Source organism: Sebastes fasciatus, chromosome 20 (assembly GCF_043250625.1).
Source record: "Sebastes fasciatus isolate fSebFas1 chromosome 20, fSebFas1.pri, whole genome shotgun sequence".
NCBI classification, from domain to species: Eukaryota; Metazoa; Chordata; class Actinopteri; order Perciformes; family Sebastidae; genus Sebastes; species Sebastes fasciatus.
The window spans coordinates 21,435,874-21,457,514 of NC_133814.1; the positions used below are offsets into that span (position 1 = coordinate 21,435,874).

A 21,641-nucleotide genomic window follows, 5' to 3' on the forward strand; every position below is an offset into this window, starting at 1 on the left:
GAAAGGTTTCTCACCCTCAGTCAGAGTTTATGACGTGCTTCACTTCTGTCGATTACTTTTGCATACGCCATTTTAATTAAACCAGCTTTTGTCACTCTAAATTTAATCATTTGCGCCGTTTGAATGCTGCTGTTTGTTTTGGTTGACGGACACGGAACGGATATGACGCCACGTTACTCAGACTACAACAATAAAAGTGGTAACTTTCTTCTACCTACACATAGACTCAAATGAAACAAATATATTGATTCTGGCATTAAAAAATCTATTTCAAAATCACAAAAAAAACAGTTGCGATTTTTTTCCACCCCTACAGAGCACAAAAGGTTTAGGATGTCTGCCTTTGTGTCTGTGCCTCAGTGTAGCATTACTCTGTCAGCATGTCGGTCCACCTGTTCTCCTCCGCCAGCCATTCCTGTCTCACCTGAGTTAGTCTTCCTGCTTGGCTGGGTCGGGTGTGGACACTCGTCTGTCTCTGTGTCACAGGAGACACCGCACATAGTTAAAAGGATCTTCAGCTATATGATGACACGGCAGTCTGTCAGACTCTGTCATGTAGTAACTGTTGATTACCGTTCACAAGACAGACTAAAGTGTGTGTCTCTGGGTGTGTGCAGCAACTTGAACATAACTGTACCTACAGTATCTCTCTACTCTCTATATGAGGCTGTACTTTTTGCTTTATTTCTAACCCCACCTGGGGATTACATAAGGATTGTTAAACAACACTCTTTTTCTTTCTTTGTTTATGTCTACAGCATAACATTACTTTACCCCTCCATGCTGTACGTCTTAATTACTGTTTTCTCTCATTGCCGATGCTCACCTGTAAGCCAGCTTTTAGAAACATTGCTGCATTGTCAGCCCACAAACAAAAGTGACGTGTCTATTGTAAGTGTGGCTGTATAACTTAAGTCTGGGTGCTCTGTCATTAAGGCTGTGTTGTTTTATACATCCCTCAAAGTTGTGTCTACAACAGCATTAGGAGCACATTTTGCCATGTGATAAAGGAGACCTTTTATAATCATTCAGGTCCAATTCAGCAAAGACTCATGCTGCACTCATCCTCTATGGCATTATCTGCCTGCCCACATGCCTCCAACACAACAGCCACGAACAAAAAAAAAAAAAAAAAAGACCTTGAAACACAACACGTGTTTTACTCTGAACACCATTAATGTCACGGTACAGTCATTATTCAAGTAGAAGGAAGTAACCACTGCTGTGTCCCCATTCATTTTACACCCACACAACTGTAATCAGTCTGAGAATGATAGACATCAGGGTCCATGAGTGGTTATACCCATACATGTGTGTGTGTTACTTTGAAAGTCTTTGTTTCAGTTATCCAGATCCTGGGGATTAAACATTTCCGCTGTGTGTGCATTAGTAGTGGTACTAGGTCCTGTGCTGTAGACCTTTTATCTGTATGCTTCTCTTGCAGTAATTGCTTATGAAGAGACAGGGTGGGTCGGGGAATCGTGGCTCCGATTTCACCAGCCAACTCTTTTTAATGGCACTTTACCACTTTGAAATATCTGTCTGTGTTGAAGACTTTGTTCCATCCTTTTTACAGTCAGTGTGCTGTAAAGTAGAGATGGAAATATATCTTTTAACACCAGCTTTAAGGAGGCAGATAAAATGTTGCTCTCCAGAAGCAAATGATATGATACGGACAAGATGTCTTTAACTTTTAGACATTGGGGGTGCTAGTTTTAGGATCTATTCCAGTCCTCTGTGCACTAATAAAGGTGGTGTGGTTAACACGCAAAGGCAAAAGTTAACATTTAACATTTTACTTCAAGATTAACAACTTCAAGTTATACAAAAAATAAGAAATGCTGTCCGTTACATTGATAAAATAATGAATTGTAAACAAAATAACAATGTAAAAAAGGTATTTTGTGTGATTTTGGCCACGAGCGACGCAGCATTGCACAGTTTTGAGCTTAACTTTTGTCGGACTTCCTATTTCTATTTATTGCTGTCGCTTTCTGTTTAAAAGGTACAACCATCGAAAGATAGCAAGGACCACTCACCCATCTTTTAAATGGTTACGTCTCCGGTCTGATCTGGAGCGCACAGCTGATAGGAACGTGGTTTGTTTACATGACGTAACGTAACGCTTGCTGTTACAACTCGGTGTCAAAATAGAAAGTAGCAGCGAGCACGTCTCCAAATTTTGAACAGTATCAGGTGCCAGGTAGTAGTAAGAACAGGAACAAATCACCGGCACTCACAGACAAAGGGTCTTTCTTAATTTATTCTGGGCAAAAATACGAACGTGTTTCAGCTATAAACCATAAATCGCGCTGATGATGGCTTATAGCTGAACAGCGTTCGTGTTGTTTTTTTGACAAATGACGTTGTGTGACTCCTGTCATGCGGTGCATTCAGTGTGCGCACGGCAGACAGACGCGGTAGTGCTGCTTTTTTTCACAATCGAATATTAATTTTCATATTTGAATTTCTACTTGTTATATATAGAGAATATTGTATTATATACAGTATGTAAATCTGGATGTATTTAGTCAGAGCATTCGTTGACAGCCCTAGTGGGAAGGATTACTGTCCATCAGTAAGAATATCTAGGTACTTTTTCTAGAACATTTTTTTTATTGATTTTTGGAAGTTGTTAATCCATTCAGAATTTTAGAAGATAAGAATCTCGATTCTTACATGAATCGATTTTTATTTCCCCCCTAACTCCATTATCCCGTAGCCATGTAAGTTCTTTTTTTTTTTTATCTAAATAGACCAGTAAAATGACATTTTCAGATATTTATTTGGAAGATTTCACCATTGTGCTCCAGTTGTCTGTCAATAATCTAGACTAAAATAGTGTCTCGGGTTTGTGACCATCGTTGCGACTCACCCCGAGGAACCGTGCCAGCACTTACTCTTCCCCATTCAGACACACTGGAAGCTGTGTCACGCCACATCCTGACAGGAAGAATTCCTGTTACATTCACAGGACAGATGGTTGACAGCTCACTCCCAGAACCCGTTGAGAAGCTAACTGGTTGCCTTTCCACTTGAGGGGATAGTGAGAGAGGCGGAGGGGATACAGAGAATATGGCAGGAAGAAGGATGGGTCTCGCGGGGGTTAAAGCTCTGGCAGAAGAGGAGGACAGACTCTGACAGGAACTTTGTTACCCAGTTCACACAGTCTCCTCCCATTTGCTCTGGCAAACAAGATTGAAACTCATGGATAAATTATTTACATCCTGCTGCTTTTTGCCACTGTTTACTGTCTGTGCCCTTGCGTTGAGTGTATCAGCAAATGTTCCACCTCTGTATAAACATAGTTCAATCTTTTCCTCATTCTGTTTCCTGTCACTCAAACGTGAAACTATAAAGAAAGAGGTTAGCACACTGGGGGAGGCTGCATTAAACTGAGTTTATGGGCTGAAAAACCACAGCTCTTTGTAGTTTATAATCAGAGATGTAACGTTTTTTATTTAACACCGGCCCAATGTGATGGTTGAAGAGTGCACCCCCTGCAGAACCTTGATAGTAACCATGTGCTCTCTTTGTCTTTTCCTATTTGGATCAAGAAGGAGGTGGTTGTGAAGTTTTGTAGGATGGGATTCAGTTTATTAGTTTTACTTCACTGCAAAGACAAAACCTGCAAATCTACTGTCACATTCACATTATAGGGAGAATACAATAGTCTTTCCTGGCCTTGTCCCTGAGCCAGACTGTTGTGCACTGCACCAACCTGAGCTGCATGTGTGTTATCAGACGTCTAGTTTACAGAACATGCTGGCGAGGAGAAAGGGAGGGAGAACAAAGATGCTGATTGAACAATGTAAAGTCTGTGTCACTTTGTGTTCACTTTGTTGGATTTACAGGATGTATGAGACCAGTATGAGAGCTGTGACTCATGTCCCATCATGCCAGAGTGCTTACCACAAGCCAGAGATAAAATAACTAACAGAAACGGCAAAATCAGTTTTGTTTTACTTCAGTATGGCAAAAGAAAAAGAGAGGTTGGAATCAGATGGATCATCTGTTTGGTGTGCATTTTTTTTTTTTTTTTTGCCAAAACACCGGTTGTCTTGTCTCAAGTTGTGAGTAACTACAAGTAAATGAATTTCCTGTTAGAAATTAAAAATCACAGCTGGCTGATTCGCTCTTTACTAGGGTTGTAAAACTCAATATTCAAGGTGGAAACATGAACTAACAGTAACAGTAATAAAATGGAAATGTGGCGGTTATTTTTGCAGATAGAAACAAACCTTTTACCATATCATAACCAGACATACAGTAAGTGTAAACCCTTCTAATACAAAAGAAAAATCAACAATTTAGTTTAGTTGGACTTTAATTAAATTAGTTGACGCATTTAACATTGACCTCATGACCCCCCTCCAAAATAATTGCTTCTCTCCAAAAAATCTTTTTCCTCTCGAGCCTCCATATCCTCTCTATTGGCTTCCTTAATATCAGATTATATAATAAATTCACTATTGAAAGGTAACATTTTTATGTCGAGATTGTAAGAAAAAAAATTCCAAAATTCCCAAGTTCAACTTCCCTGTAAAAATGTTGGAAATTTACCGGAAATGAACAGACCTTTGCAACCCTAGGCATGCTTTTAACCAAAACATGCCATAAGAACTAGTATTGCTTTGTATGTGTATTCCCCCCCAACCTCCCAAATAAGTTCACTATTAAAAGGTATGCTTTTTATATTGAAATTGTGAGGGAAAAAAGCTCCAAGCTTAATTTTCTTGTGGAAAATTTCCTTAAAATTTTCGGAAATGTACTGACCCATTACAACCCTACTCTTTAGAGTGCGTGTCATGACAGGCATCTTGTGGTATTCCTAACACTGTAGCTTATTGAAAGCTTTTTTTTCTGCCAAGTCGACTTGTTTCATGAATAGGTTGTTGACCTTCATGCAGAATTTAAATTTGATGTCCTTAAAAGGTAATGCTGTGGATGAGTGGAGAAAACACAGAGAACTAGACCTCGCTGTGTGTCTTCTGCGGTCCTCATCATTTTGATTTGAAAGGCTTGTTGAATGAGCCCGTCTAGATGAAGGGCTGGATTTTGCCGTGGGGTCACTGCCGCAAATACAAATCTGCCAGAGGTGCTGATGGCTGCTGTCATGTTCGAGAGAACAGTGAGGGCCTTCATATGTGTCCGCACCTTATCGCTTAGCTAATTTTCCAAGGAGTGCGTTTCTTCCAGATCTCCAGGACCGTTCGTATCGGAGCAGCATTAAAGCCGACACACACACATTCACACCCGTTCCATTCTCCTTGTGGTCGGACGCAGCTGCAGACGAAAAATCTAAACACTCGCATTCTCTCAAACATACACACGGTCATGCACATGCCTCTTTTTCAACTGCACCCAAACTGTTGAGAGCCTTTCAAACTGTATGTCATGTCAGTCACACCCTCAGTTATTTGCAAATGCCCGCTGATGGCGGAAAAGACTGTTTATTTCTCTTTAAACAAATGACCACACACACACAGAGCCTAGTTCTATGTATTGACCTTACTGTTTTCCCACAGTATGTGAGGCTGAATGGAAAGCAGTCAAGTGTGCACAAAGTTAACTGTAATCAGGAACTGGAGTGAAAGGCCCTCATTAGTAAGACGGTTAACTTATCAGGCTCAGACTAGAGATATGGCTCGCCGGCACTCCAACAAAGGAATTTGTCTTGTTTGCACAGTTGGTATATTTACAGTGGAGTGGAAATGTATGTGCGAGCCGGCATGGCCCGGTATCTAGTACAGTGGCAAATGATACCAAACCGCTTTCTACAAATGAAGATTAATACTGAAACTCCATTTCACTGAAAGATTTGGCTCCAAGTCCAAAGATTCTTCTGGTGTGACGTATATTTTGACTAAAGTGGCAAATTAATGAATTAAGGCCTGGGGTCATAAGTGGTAGGTGCACTTTCTGTGACTTTAAACAAACATACACTGTAATGAAAAATCTCTATGTTAGAGAGGGTTTCTTGATCTTAAAGATTTGCTGCCATCTACCAGGAGTTAAGCTTTTAATCAGAATCCTCCCTCACACTAGGAGACGCTGTTGCCTGGTCGTCATTAATGATGAAAATGGTGATATGATCCGATTCATCATATAGTAAGTAGCCCAGTTTTCCAGTGGTTCATGGTTTTTCGGAACCAGAAGTGACATAAGAGGGCGAAGCTAAGTACAACCAAGCTCTGAATAAGACATTTTTAGGCGACCAAATATTTTACAATGAACTCTCATGAACTGAAAACACACTGAAAGGGTTAAAGTTGTAAGACGAAACACAGACAACTGCCAGACCGGACAACGCCGTGGTAGCGACCTGTCAATCACAAGGTAGCCACGCCCTAAAGCATCCCCTGCTTTATGGTCTATTTGACTCTAAACGGGACCATAATTTACTAAATGAACATCATGCTGTATTGAAGAAGACTTGAAACTAGAGATTGAGACCATAAACTCATGTTTACAATGTTTACTGAGGTAATAAATCAAGTGAGAAGTAGGCTCATTTTCTCATAGACTTCTATACAATCAGACTTCTTTTTGCAACCAGAGGAGTCGCCCCCTGCTGGCTGTTAGAAATAATGCAAGTTTAAGGCACTTCTGCATTGGCTTCACTTCTCAGACCTGGAGGTAGCCCACTGGATCTGACACACGGCATGATTTCTAAACACAAGGAAAATATTCCCCCAGGCCTCCTGCGTTATCAGCTTAAGGCGGTCTTCTACACAGAACAGAAATAACACTCTCATATCTTTTGTTACACACAAAAACTTGTTTTATGTTGTTTGTGGAGGCAGAGCAGGAGCTGTCAAAGCCTCCTTTTGATCACATGGATTAGAAGAAATCAGCATGTAAGAATAATCCTCTACTTTTAGCAATGTCTCTGTTTCAAGCTTCATCCTCTTTTTGCTCCACCACTCCTTCCCTCTCTTCATGGCCCAGGCAGTGCGAGTACAGCATGCCGCTGCTCTGCAGCAAGCTTTCCCAGATCCTGACCGTATCTTCACAGGCGAAGGGACTGATTAGGGCAAAGGCAATGTGGCTCTGCTCGGCATTAATTGGCTGATTAACATAAGGACAGTTTAGCACTTCACTGTCCCACACTCAGGCCATCAATCAAGAGAGAGGCTGTGCCAGCTGGACTGCTGCCAACAGCTCCACACAGACCGCTGTATAGAGAGGGAGAAGAGGTGAGGGTTCAGCACTCGGCTGGAAGGGACACTTGATCCACTCTTTGGCCAGACGGAGTACTGCAGGCTCTAGGAAGAACGAAAGGAGACTGTAATGCAGAGCAGCAGTTCTGATATATAGAAGTGTGATTATTCAGTTGTGAGAAGATGTCTGACTCATATGGTTATGTGATTTCTTCTCTCGTGAATTGAACAGCGCAAACAATTTGATCTTTTCATGTCTAATCACACCAGCCGATCCCCTATCATTTCATCACATCAAAGGATCGCAGAGGGCGAGGAGCCCCAGAAACATCTGCCAGCTGTCCATATGCAGCATTCCAGACACAGACACATGTCTCCTGTTTTTATCTCTCACCTCCGCTGCAGATAGTGTGAACTAAATATTACTATTTTCTCAGTGACAGCAATGAAGTGATGGAGATGTCTTCAGTGCTCTTTTTATAAACACTTTATTGCCAAACTCCAGTTTCTAGTTGTATTTCTGTATGAAGGTATTTTATATTCAGACTTTTTTACAACCAGACCATGTGCAACTTCTGGATGATTTCATTATCGTTTTGCATCATTTCATCTTTGTGTTTTTAGTATAAAAGGAAAGTAGGGCTGTCCTTGACAGAATAAATTGTTAGTCGACTGACAGTCATACGATTTTGTCGACTAATCCAGTGGTTCCCAAACTGACACAAATTAAACCAGAGACCCCCAAGATTTTGTTCCAGGGTCTCCCTATCTGATATGATTTTTGCTTTTAGATGTTTTATTACAGAAAGTGTATTAAATCCATGACCTAAACAGTCATACATTCTGTCATTATATTACTTATGGATGGCTTTATAGTGGAAATAAATTAATCAGATTTTTGCTGAGGACGCTGTAGAACTTTGTAAACCACTGGACTAATCGATGAGTTGATTTAATCGACAGATCTGAGTTTCTCCTCAAAGAATCACACAAAAGCACCACTTTAAATCTTGTGTTTACCAGAGATGTGCTCATAAATTTCTTAGAAATAAGTCATTCACCACAAAAAAAGCATAAAAAATGACTAATCGACTAAAGAAATCTTAGTTAACAAGATCAAAATTACCCATTAGTCGACTAATTGACTTCCTAAAGGGAAGCCTACACTATTAGTTGCACAGGTTAACATGCAGATGCATGATGCATTTTATGTAATGTGACAATTAAAATCCATTCTGTACCTGCTTGAGCCGAACGATTAATCAATAGTTGTCCACTATTTAATTAATCGCCAACCATTTTAATAATCCATTAATTGGTTTGAGTAATTTTTCAAGAAAAAACGTTTTAATTCTCTGATTCCAGCCTCTTAAATTGTAAATATTTTCTGATTTCTTTACTCCTCTATAACAGTAAACTGAATATCTTTAAGTTGTGGACAAAACAAGACATTTGAGGACATCATCTTGGGCAATGATCGTCATTTTTTACCATTTTCTGACATTTTATAGACCAAACAACTCATCGATTAATCAAGAAAATAACAGATTATTTGACAATGTAAATAACCATTAGTTGCATCCCTAGTTGTAAACCACCACCCATACCATCCCTAATTACAATGCACTCTGTTCCTCAGTGACAGCTCCCCTCTTTCATCTTCCTGCTTTGTCTTCTATATTTTCTGACTTTTTTCCCCACTGCTTCATAACTCCACACTGATACGCATGCAGGTTCTTGCTAACAGTTTAATAAGTACTTTGGAAGTGTTTAACAGGTTCTTCAGGGAAGCAGTGTAAAAACACAGCATTGCTCACATAGCTCCAGGACTATTCATTTGACTCAAGAGACATCAGTAGCATTTCTGTGACAGAACAGAGTAGTCCCACTTCTACCGTAAAAAACACCTTGAAATAACCTTAATCTGCCATTCCAGCATTTTTGTGTTGTGACTAGTCAGGTTGCATGCCTCGTCTGTTTTGTTCCATCTCTTTCATTTGACTTCAAACCGTTGTGAATGTCTGCCAGAACCATTGAATTGACTTCTGAGGAAAGCTTAATCTATGTAAATCTTTGGCTGCTTGTTTGTCAAGTGGCTGATCAGAGACAGTTCACAGTTGGCGTTCAAGGGGGCTTTGAGAGCTCTCGTGCTGTTTTAAGCAGACTTGGCTCGCGTGCAGCGCAGCACCACCCTCACCCCCTCCCGCCGCCGCCTCCGTGGATGTTTGAGTCTGCCATTCAACTCCAGTGTGCAAACAGGTGACATTCTGACAAGTGATGACTTGGTCTTATTGTTGGGTTTAGCCCGCTGTGCACCTGGGTTTCCCTCGATAGAGACGCACTGTTTAGGCCAGCTGATGTTCCTGTGAGCCAAAGCCACACAGCTGCTCAGCTGTGTGTGTTCTTGTGCCTGTGTTTAGGAGTAAACACAGTAAACGTGTAGTTACTGTATCACTCGTCTCCGACCTTCACTGCACTTCCGATTGCTGTTTTTGCCGGCAGATAGGAGGCGTGGGGTTGGTAAAGCAACCCTTCCTTCATACATGGGGAGCACAAGGAGTAACTGGTGCACAATCCAAGCATAAGGTTGTCAGATTTTCAGTCTTGTTCATTCTCCTTAATATTTATTAGGGCTGTGTATTGGCAAGAATCTGGCAATACGATGCGTATCAACGGTTCAATATGTTGCAATTTATTTCAATTTATTGTAGGAAAACTGTCATAGTACAAAGAACACACCATATGTATAAAATCTGAGTAAACAAAGTCTATGTGAAATGGCTGCTATGGGGACTAACATCATTACACATGAATACAGTTGGACTCATTGGATCCACAAGAGTCTCAGCTTTCCAGTCATACCCAATGTATGCAATTCAAAGACTGTTTAGGAACCCCAGTATGCAGAAATATTCAAATACATCATTATAGAATAGGCGAAAATAACACATTTGTACTGCATGCAAAAAACGACTTGGTTTTTGCCCAAAACTGCATGTGATTATCATAAAGTGGGCATGTCTGTAAAGGGTAGACTCGTGGGTACCCATACAACCCATTTTCATTCACATATCTTGAGGTCAGAGGTCAAGGGACCCCTTTGAAAATGGCCGTGCCAGTTTTTCCTCGCCAAAATTTAGCATAACTTTGGAGAGTTATTTAGCTCGCTACAACCTCCGAAAGACAGAATAGCGTCCGTTGTTTTTTTTAATAGGTTAATTACAAATCAATACAGCATTTTGGAGAATCGATACAAAAGATAATATTGCAATACTCATGTGTATTAATATTTTCTTACACCCCTAATAGTTATACAGGCCAACTCCACGATAACCACTGAGTGAAACATTTTACACACTTCGTCAAAACTAGGCAGCCCTTAAACTCCTTCTGCTAATGCGTCGCCATAAATGATATCATGAAAGCCAAGTTATCTTCTTCTACACAAGAACAGGAAATGCGTCCCTGTGGCCTGTTATCAATTGAGCCCCGGTGGTTGGCGATGGATCACGTTCTGTCTTTGCTCGCTCGGAGAATCTGGCGACGGCACACCCCCTCTCCTTTGCTTCTCACTTTGGTCTCGCCTGTTTTCCGTCCTCATCTGGCAGATAATTGTCCCTACAGTTATGGGTTTTTTGTGTGTGTGTGTATGTGTTTGTGCTCATAATTGATAGCAGCAGCCAGGCTCTCCTTAACTTCCGGTTCAGCCTCCTTACTGCCTCTCTGTAGATGAAGGTACGCCACCATGATACTCCACTGCTCAGCAATGTCACAGAGTGAATCACGAGTGGGCTGTAGAGTTCACAAAATAAACAGTAGCCGGCAGTTTCAATCAGATATGTCATGGTGTTTTGGTGAGCGATTAGAGAGACACATTGGGTTAAAAACAAACAAACCAATGTCTGTTTGCCAGAGGCATTGTGCACATCATCACAATGAAAACTGAATTTGAACATTGTTGTTCATGCTGGAAATGAAGAGAGGAAATCATGTCCAGACTTTCCTGCCACAACAAGCCCAATGCCAGATATTATTCAAAAATGCTACAGAACACAATACAAAATATTATTTAAAAAAACATTTATATTACTTTAATAATTGATTGTAGGCCTATGAATAGAATAGAATAGAAAAGAAATAAAATAGGAAATACTTTGTTTACCTTTTGTGTGCAAAAGGCAGACACTTGTCTTTGGTTTTGCATGTGCAAAATGTGTGTACACAACATATCATATCCAGACATGACTGATTAAAACACATAAACATAAAACTACAATACACAATAGAAGCTACATTAAAAGGAGCACCAGGTACTCGATAATGAGGACTGAATCAATAAAGTAAATAGATATAAAATGCTGTGTGCTTCAAAAAAGTAGCTGTCCTTACTAATTAAGATATTTTCGTCTGTGATAAGACAAAGTAAAACAACATAATTACCCTGATATTAAGAGTTGTTACTTTTTATTTAATACAATTGTATTTATTAATAAAAAAAAAACTTAAGGCCTTGACAGATTGTAAATAATATATTTATTGGCCTCTAAATCAGTGGTTCCAAACCTATTTTCCTTGAAGCCCCCCATTACTTGTATTTAAGAAAAGCTGAGCCCCCCGCTGACATCACCCCCAAAAAAGTTACAACAATGGGAACCATTGGTCTAAATAGTAACAGTATTTTGGGAGTAAGCATAATTTTTATAACAATTGATTAAAGGCTTATTAGCATTTAGAAATGGTGCTGTAAATTTACACTGGTCAGAAGAGCTTTACTTGAGATTAAACGTTATAACCACTGAATGTTATTCCAGCTAATTACACAGTCAAGTTACCTCGACTCAAAGCAGGTGAAGACGTGTCAATTTTAAACTGATGCACCAAACTTTTAGACCTACCTGTTAGCAACACACGTGCTCACACAAAAACACAAATGGCCCAATTATTTTAATGCCCTCACTCACTGTAACACATGGCAGCATTGGGCGGAAATAATGACATGGGCTGAGAGGGCCACTGATGCGAACCAGATGAGGCACTCTGACTTAAAAGGCAGAGAGGGAGGAACGAGAGCAGAACTGGACAAACTGTAAAATGACAACAGCGCACGCAGTGGGGTGACTTTGACATTCACATGAAATCATCCGCAAACACACACGGCAGGTTCATCCAAACAAAGGCTACGCTGTAGCTCTTGGGTTTTGAGATACTTTTCTCACTCTTATATACTGTACAGGTGTCTTATATGCCTTTGGGGCATAGTGCACAGCTATGCACAGAGTATTGGGGTCTTTTTTATTTTTACATGTGGGATGATGTTATTGGAAACTAAGTGGATCCTTTTTTTATGTGAGCAGTGTTGCAGCGAGCTTGGCCCCGGGCCTGCCCGAGGCCTGGTTCAGCACCGCTCTGCTCTGGCCTGGCCACAAAGTGCATTTCTCTCTCATGCGGCCCCTGACCTCCTGACGCATTTCCTGACCCAGGAAATAGAATTAACACCTCAGCCCGGGCCTTGGGGTCCCACAGCCGCATACACAGCTGTCCATTAGCTTGGCCCAGTCCAGTCAGACCCAGCTAGGTGGTGCTCCACTACAACTGAACCAAAGACGGAAAAAGGGGAAGCAGGAGGTTTTCTTTGGAGCGTATGGAGAGAGCTTATTATATATTATATACGTATATACTTATATTATAACCGCTAATTTGAATGTCTTTGGGTGCTCGAAGGGTTTTAGTGCCTCTGCAATTTCAGCAGTAACTGGAGCCAAATATGGAGATATATTTACCTACTTGTCCAACTGTTGTAGACTCGACCATCAAAGGCTCTGTTTCTCTCGATACGGAGGCTAATTTTGTATTGAAAATGGTACAAAATAGTAGTATAACTTCACCTATGACTATGCGGTAGCTGTACCAGGTCACTGTGATCGATTTCTTGCCAGGAATCCTGAGGAAACTCACTATTGGCTCATGCAAACCAGGGTAAATGACGTTTCTCACCAGTGCAATGCAAAAATGTTTCCACGTTGACAACTAATGCACATTGAGTCCGGTGTGAATTATCCACGTTGCTCCACACAACCTATCCAGACCGAGAATGTCTACTATGCTAACTTAACTACACAATACATAAACGAATCAAACCCCAATTTAAAGCTAACGTTAGCTGTTGTAGCTAGCCTTGTTCCGTGACCAACATATAACATTATCAGGTGCATATCAGCTACATTACCATCTTCATCGTATCCCTGTTGCTGGGCGATCTCAAGCTGGTTGTTGAGATAGTCGTGTCCAAAAACAAACGCCCATCATGCCAAAAATACACACTCTCCATTCAACAAACAGAAGCACATGGATAATTATTATGCATAATGATGGCAAAGAGTTGGAACAAAGGAGTTCATTAGTAAAACATATACTTCCGCAGGTGGAAATCAGCTAAAATTGAGGCCCGTCCGAATATTTTTTCCCGCACGAATGTTCCGCAGATGTGTGCAAGCGTTCATAAGAACCCTCAAAATCATTTTTTTATTAATTGTCTCGAAAAAATGTTGGCAAAAATCCATGCTTGGTGTGAAACACTTGCCTTAAAATGTAATGCAATGACCTAACAGTTGAAATAGAGATTCCAGGTTGGCATTTCGGCAGTCATTTTGAAGTATTGTTGACCACCGGCTCTGAGAAGATCGGTCTTCCTCCCAAAACCTCATCTAAGAAGGTCAAATTGTTATCAGACATGTTTGATCTTTCCGTTGCTGATTTGTATTTGGATCTCAACTCCAAGTCTCATTTGAGTGTTGTGAGATATCTTGTGCATCAGACCTTAATGGTGCAGCTTTCTCCTTAATGTTCTTCTAAAATAAAAATCTATACGAAATGAAACGCAATTGTTTCCACCAGGAGTTTTTTAATAATATGGTGGCTTTTTTCCGATGTCACGAGGTGCGGTAAATCTAGGAACTGGGGTTAGAGAAGAGAAAAGTGGATTATCTGTTTATTAGATATTTTATGTGAGCCATATATCAGAGGAGATGGATCTCGATATTCCGTAGTCTTAAGTGCTTTATCTGTTTTCTTCATTAGTCAAAGGCTCTTATGCAGGCAAGCAAATGCACACATCCCTGTGCTCGCTTACACATACTCACTTGCACACACACAGATTAGCTAGTTCCTGCGTTTAAGCACCCCATGTGTTTGCATTTTAGTCACACATTGCCAATCTCATGGGAGCACTTTGAAGCATACTCCTCCAGAGCAGATCATAAAACAGGAGTATAAGTAGTTTTTCACATAGTTGTATCCCAGAACACCCCCCACCCACCCACACCACCACCGCCGCCGCCGCCACCTCCCACCCAACAGCTCGCTGCCTCCACCTTCCACCTCCAGTCCATTTACTCTCCAAGTGCAGGGTGGTTCAGTGATTTGCTATGACCGGGCCTTAAGCACATTGTTTCTCTCCAGATGTTGCATAGCAAGACTCACACAGGCAGCCGTGGTGGACGTCCTGTGATGATTATAAATTAACCAAGTTGATTTTACATTTATGTGAACTTCAGCACAACCGACATCAGAGAGAATTGCATCATAGTGACTGTTTGTTTCCATTCACACCTTTTGGGATTGCGCTATAAATCTTTGTCTGCTGTATTGTATCTCAGCCCAAACTTTGCACCTCGAAAATTAACCAAACCACATCTGTACTGCGGTGTAGGAGGTGTGCAAGAACCACACATAAAACAAACCCCACTTAAGCAGAATTTAGGCAACACTATAGATGCATTTTAACAAATAAAGTGATTAATTTTCACTGCTGCCTGAAGTAGTTCATGATATAGTGTGTGTCTCCTGCATTAATCCACTTGTATTTCTGTCTCCACAGTACTTTGAGGTGCCCTTCGACTCCAACATGAACCGCACGAAGAACCGCCCGCTCGTCAGAGGGCAAATCAGGTACAGATTTCTGTCTTTGTGCCTATTAAACAGCTTTTTTCCCTCATGGTATGAAAAATTTGGCACAGCAACCCCATATGCACTTTTTATTGCTTTTAAAAAGACAGTGAGTCGAGTGTACAGGAGGAGAGAGACGCAGCAGCTCAGCATGAGTTGGAGTTCGGCTCGGTATTGAGGCAGGCAGCCCAGCAACACTACATGACAGCAACTGAGCCTCCCGAGCTGCCTTTTGTGCAATTCATACTGGACGAATGTCAGAGTCTGCTACTGTTCTCAATGCTCACTGACCTTATCCTTGTCGAGGTTTGCTGAGGGACATTTTTCCAGTGACGAAACATGATCTAACAGGCTTGTGATGTCAATGCATATGTGTATGTGCAGGCAATATTATAATGACCACACCTTAAAGTTACTGTAAGGAACATTTAACTGGTTAGGAAACAGTTTCAATGTTATACTGATGCCTCTACATGACCTACATAAGTAAACGAGACCATCAGCGAGAAGATTGGCTATTTCTATATAGTTATACTTAATGCTTGTCATCGGGGCCACCTGGTCATATTCCGCACAAAATCAGATGAAATCATGCTGGTTCACTAGAAACTCCTTCAGCTCAGACTCCAGCGGGGCATCTGGCAGCGACCAGCCCACCGCAGACAGACCTAGATCCGGCTTCAGTGGCTCCTCCTCCGGCCAGGAGCAGAGCTTCGCCTCGCTGCTCTGCTGATCCCTGCTGGGAGCCAACGCAGACACCACGCTGCTGGAGACCCAAGCCGTATTGCTGGGCCTGCTGGAGAGAAGGGAGGCACAGGAGAACCAGAAACAGTACTGCGCAGGGCAGACTGTTGAAACCTGCTGCAGTAAAATGAGAGGTTTTCTAAAGGGACGCTGGTGCTCGGAAACACTACCGCTTTTGTCCACAGGGGCCGCCAAAATCAACACAACATTTCCTCGTAGTACCTTTAAATAAAACAGTAGCACTGAGCAAACATCCCTATTTATTTACACCCTTCTGTTCCACTTTTAGTTATCGAGTTGTCATGGTGCTAAAAAGCTGTGTATGTAGAGTAGCAGCAGACCATAGCTGCCAATAACAGAATTGCATGCCAGCACTGACGAACCTCTGCTGTACACCTGTCAGGTGTAATGCGAGCTTGGTACCAGGCTGGGAAGGACGGGTGTAGTTTACCTGAACACCCTTACTGCTTAGATGTCAGATAACCTCTGCATTGATGCTCAGTGAACTGCGTGCATCGCCTCGCTCCTACAAATCTGACTGTATGCCCGTCTCTACCTGCCCCTCTGGGAGACTGACATCCTTAATAGACGCACAGATATTCACTGATGCATAAACCATAAAAAAACACAAACCAACCACATGTCCTCTTCACCCATTGTCAGTGCCAGGAAACTGCCTCCTTTGCTTTTCACTCTCACAGGAAAAGACCTCTATCTGCCCTTTTCATTTTTATTCAGGAAGAACAAAAGCAAACAATCTGACATAAACGCCTTCCACAACAGTCCGATCCACATGCTTACTGAGATATACCAGCAACCATAGGCACTTAAAACAGCCTGTTAGTACTATAACCGGACCTTGACCCGCAGCTATCTCATCCCAGGTTCAGGAATCCTCCATTGACATGCTGTTTAGAAGTGGACTCTCGTGCTGTTGAGCTGGTGATTGAAGATGTTCTCTCGCTATCTAAACACAGACTCTCCTCTCTGGCTTTTAGCCGGTCCCTGACGAGAGAGGAGGTGTGTGTCTGTCTGTCTCCGAGACGCATAGAAACACATGATCGCTCGCTCTTTGTCTCGCCCTTCTTCTCTCTCTCTCTCTCTCACATACAATCTTGTGTGGAGATGGCGAGCAGATGGGAGGTTGGACTTTCCTGTCAAACAAACCATCAGAAGGCCACATTTTACACATTGTCCGTGTTGTCTTCAGGCTTTCTATGAGCCAATTGATGTCTCTCCCCTACATCTGTCTTACTGCGGAAGTCTGTCTGCCCAATACGATGTGAGCATCGGAAATACTTTGTCATCTTCTGTCTGGACTACAATAGTCAGTGTATCATCTTTCCCACCTTTTGTTGTTCTCTTGTAAAATGTGGATGACAGTCCCCCCCTGTCCTTTGTAGTGGTGTTTGAGGCTTCCACATGTGTGGACAACATTAACGTTGATCCCTGCTACAGTGTACTCTTGAGTTATTTTATAATTCAGTTAATCTAGCTCTCAGCGCAGAGCTCAGCTAAAGTTCACCTCATTCTTATTAATGTCACTTACCTCCTGCTCTCGCTGCATAGTTTACCATCTAAACCAAAAGTAGCATCTTTCCTCGGTTTCTCTGCCTTTCCTGCACAAATTGCTGCATAAATTAGCGAGGCAAACTGTTTTTTATAATGGGTTTGTGTTTGAGTGCACGAACACTTGAGTGTTCTCTTTGCAGGATTAGTTATTACAGGGTGTTCTCAGTATTTGAGTTCAATATGTGCACCTTTCTGGCTGTCAATAAGCAAAATATCTGTGTATGTTTGTGGAAATAGTGACTAGTCTTTGTAGGTTTTAATAATCTGTTCTCTGTTCCCAGTTTTACACCAGTCCCTGAAGCCACTGTGTTGTAGACAAGGCTTACACATTTGGAAAGTTCATTGCTTTACTTTACTGACCACTTGAATATTTAACAGGTTTTAAGTAGAATCATCCTGTTTCTTTAACCTGAGGGGTGAATCTTTTTGGATACGTGGCCTTGTTCGCGGTCTAACCAGACGGCCTCATCACTCGACGTTATGACTGCGGCTGCGTCGGACTCAAAGCAGAGGACAGTAAACCCACCTCAGGCCATGTGACGCACTCCCTCCCCTCCCTGACCCCCGCTGAGCCAGCCCACAGCCAGACTGTCGACAGCCCCGTAGCCAGCCTGCGCGGCCCCACCTCAACCCACATAAAACAGACATAACACCACTAATCACATTAATGTACCAATCTCCCCGCTCGGCCACACCACCAAAATAAAAGCCCCGTTTGCTTTTTGAAGAAAAAGGCCTGCGTTTGGTCAAGATTTTAATCTACCCTCTCTTTAATTTATGGAGCATTTACTGGTGAATTTGAACCAGACCTTGCCATCACTGCTTTCAATAAAAGATGGGGGGGGGGGGGGGGGGGGGGGGGGAGGAGTAGTAGGAGGAGGAGGAGGAGGAGGAGGAGGAGGAGGAGGAGGAGGAGGAGGAGGAGGAGGAGGAGGAGGAGGAGGAGGAGGAGGAGGAGGAGGAGGAGGAGGAGGAGGAAGTCTTCATCCGGCTAAAAGCCTGAGCCGCAGTGGTTTTCTTCTGCTAGTTTTGATCTCTGGCGTGTGCACATGCTCTTCATCTTGCAGGGCTACTTTTATCCCTGACAAACTCTTATCAGATGAGCTCCTCTAAGCCTCCCGTTTTGAGACTCAGCCATGCACGGCTGCTGACTGCTAGTGTGTGGCCCCCATGGGTGTGTGTGTGTGTGTGTGCTGAACATGTGGAGCTATCATTGTCTTATCTGGTGTCTGCACAAGCCTCACAAAACTTTATCATCCCATAGATCCCATGGCGGTGACGGGCTTTTGTCTGAGCCTGAATCTGTGTATTGTAACTTGCTTTTTATTAAAAAAAACATCTGAAACTCATCTTTTAAACATCTTTCCCTGTCTGATTTATCTGATTCTCACATTGTCTGCCTCCTTTTCTGTCCTTTCTTTTCATCAGTCCCCTCCATGCTGTGTCCTTTGCTCTGGCCTGTGGTATTCCCGGAGTCGCTCTGCTCACGCTGGCGGTAAACCCCCTGACGGGCTTCCTGGGCGCCCTCAACATCTTCCTCTACACCTGTTGCTACACACCGCTCAAGAGGCTCAGCATCACCAACACCTGGGTGGGAGCAGTGGTGGGGGCGATACCTCCCATCATGGGCTGGACGGCCGCCACAGGTTGTCTGGATCTAGGTACGACTCATCAGCTGAGATATACGGGGGGATTGGTGGACTCATGTGTACTAGAGGCTGATTATAGAGGATAATAATAATACTAATAATAGAGGATATCCACAGGATTTCTCCCTCTCCTCTTGCTGCGTGCACAGTAGAGGTGTAAGAAAATATCGATACACATGAGTATCGCGATATTATGTTTTGTGATACTGTATCAATTCTCCAAAACACTGACGGCCCGCCGGCAGACCCGGTTGCTGTTCAATCTTTCAGAGGTTTTAGAAGGAATCCATCGGTACCAAAACATGTCATACTAGCTTGTCACGAAGGAGGCAAAAAAACGCTCCAAACACTGACACACTGACAGCTGTTGTTGCCTGTTGGGCTGCAGTTTGCCATGTTATGATTTGAGCATATCTTTTATGCTAAATGCAGTACCTGTGAGGGTTTCTGGACAATATTTGTGATTGTTTTGTGTTGTTAATTGATTTCCAATAATACATTCATACATACATTTGCATAAAGCAAGCATATTGCCCACTCCCATGTTGATAAGAGTATTAAATACTTGACAAATCTCCCTTTAAGGTACATTTTGAACTGATAAAAAATGTGCCATTAATAAATAATTTGCGATATTTTAATCAGTTGACAGCTTTTGTTAACATATATTCAGCAGTTACTCAAATAGTCTTCTGAGCTGTTTGGGTTTTGGATTGTTGGTTGCACAAAACAAGTAATTTGGAATCATTTTATAGACTAAAACAAAAAGCAGATGAATCAACATTGGACATGTTAGTTGCAGCCTTAGTTAAATCACACTGCTGTGTTCCTGCACTGATACTTGTTGTTGTTTGTTGCTCTTCACTGGCTTCATCAGGACCTCTCTGACCAGGCCTGATCTCACACTACATAAAGCTTTATTTACAAACGGCCTAAAACCCCTGTTGTGCTGTTTAGTGCTCTTGTTCCTGTTCCTGCAGAGTTTGAATGCACTGATTGTAAGTCGCTTCGGACAAAAGCGTCGGCCAAATGAATGTGATGTTAAGTTAGTGAAGAGACAGAGAACTGGAGGGGCTTATCAGCTTTGTTTTGGTGGACACATTAAGTGTTCTGTTATGGCAACTGTAGGAAATGTGTTTCATCATGTTGCTGCCGTTAACCCGAGAAGGGCTCACACAAGTTTATATTTACGCTCCAAATATTTGGTCGGCTCTTTCAGCATAACGTTTAATGAATTTCTCGTCTATTCATCTGTAAAAATGGAAGCAGTTCTGTTCTATTCAAGGAGCCCTGATTCATGCTTCAAAACATAATGTAGATGTGGATGAACTTGCCCTCTGAGTGAACTGCGTGTTATTAAATGATGAAGCCCAATGATTACAGTAAATATATCTATATGTTCTCTAAATGTCCCCTCAGAGCAGAGCAAACTATCAGGCCCGGTATCACACCAAAGCTTTTCATACGTGAGGATTTAACATGTTTACTAAAAGCAAGACAAAAGCAGACCTGTATTTGCTGCTCTGTTTGCTGCTCTCTGTTGCTTGTTGTGCTGACTCACTCTGATTAGTACTTGCAGTGAACATGACAGTCAACAGGTCTGTCGCCCTCACGCAGAATGAGAAACACAAGCCACGGTCACTAAAAAAACAAAGGGGGAAGCTTCCCGTCAGTCTATACACATGTTCTTCTGGTTTGACTCATTGAAACTAAATGTAACACTAATGATTACCAAACAGTGTGATGCATCTGAGAACAGCTGTCTCTACTAGACTACTATAAGTTTGTTTTGTCTTGGTCTTTATTGCAAAAAGCTGGCTATAGTCATGAACTAAAGAACCGTTTTAGAGCTGCAACGATTTAATCCACTAATTGAATAGAAAAATAATCAACTCTTTTCGTTATCAATTCATCAGTAAAGTAATTTTTCATGCAGAAATGTAAAAAAAAAAAATGCTGTTTTCAGCCTCTCAAATATGGAGATGTTCTGCATTTCTCCTGTTTTATATCATATTAAACTGAATATCTTTGGGTTGTGAACAAAACAAGACATTTAAAGACATCACCTTGGACTCTGAGAAACTGGGATGGACATTTTTCACTATTTTCTGACATTTTATAGACAAAAGGATTAATTATTATTTATTTTAATTAGTCGATAATGAAAATAATCGTCAGTTGCAGCCCTACACCTTATATTCTCTATCTATCTCAGTTGCTGTGACGTCGGAAAAGCTGTTCCGCTTTTCGTATCCCGTGCGTCACATTACAATCGACTTTTCGTTCGTGTCCCTTGTTCGCAACTTCCAGTGTAATTTTCACTGTACGAACGTACTAGTTTTAATCCCAACCATGTTGTTTTTTCCTAAACCTAACTATAGTGGTGTTGTTGCCTAAACCTAAGCAAGTGTTTTTGTTTAATTCACAACATTAACCACGTTTTTACTGCGACCGAAAAGAGTTACTCCGAGGGGTCTGACAAAGCGTCAGTATATGACGAGTTGGGATGAGAAGGTGTTGTTTGTTACCATTGTGCTAGGGCTGCAACTAACCATTATTTTCATTGTCC

General features: G+C 41.8%; 1 protein-coding gene across 1 annotated transcript in view; it reads left to right on the top strand.

Annotated features, from left to right (window-relative positions):
• cox10 (cytochrome c oxidase assembly factor heme A:farnesyltransferase COX10) overlaps nucleotides 1–21,641 on the top strand; it is a 41,731-nt gene that overhangs the window by 18,595 nt on the left and 1,495 nt on the right. Inside the window, exons 5-6 of the mRNA XM_074619936.1 lie at nucleotides 15,040–15,110; nucleotides 18,852–19,084. Of these exons, the coding sequence (XP_074476037.1) occupies nucleotides 15,040–15,110; nucleotides 18,852–19,084 (304 nt within the window). The remainder of the gene's footprint in view (nucleotides 1–15,039; nucleotides 15,111–18,851; nucleotides 19,085–21,641) is intronic.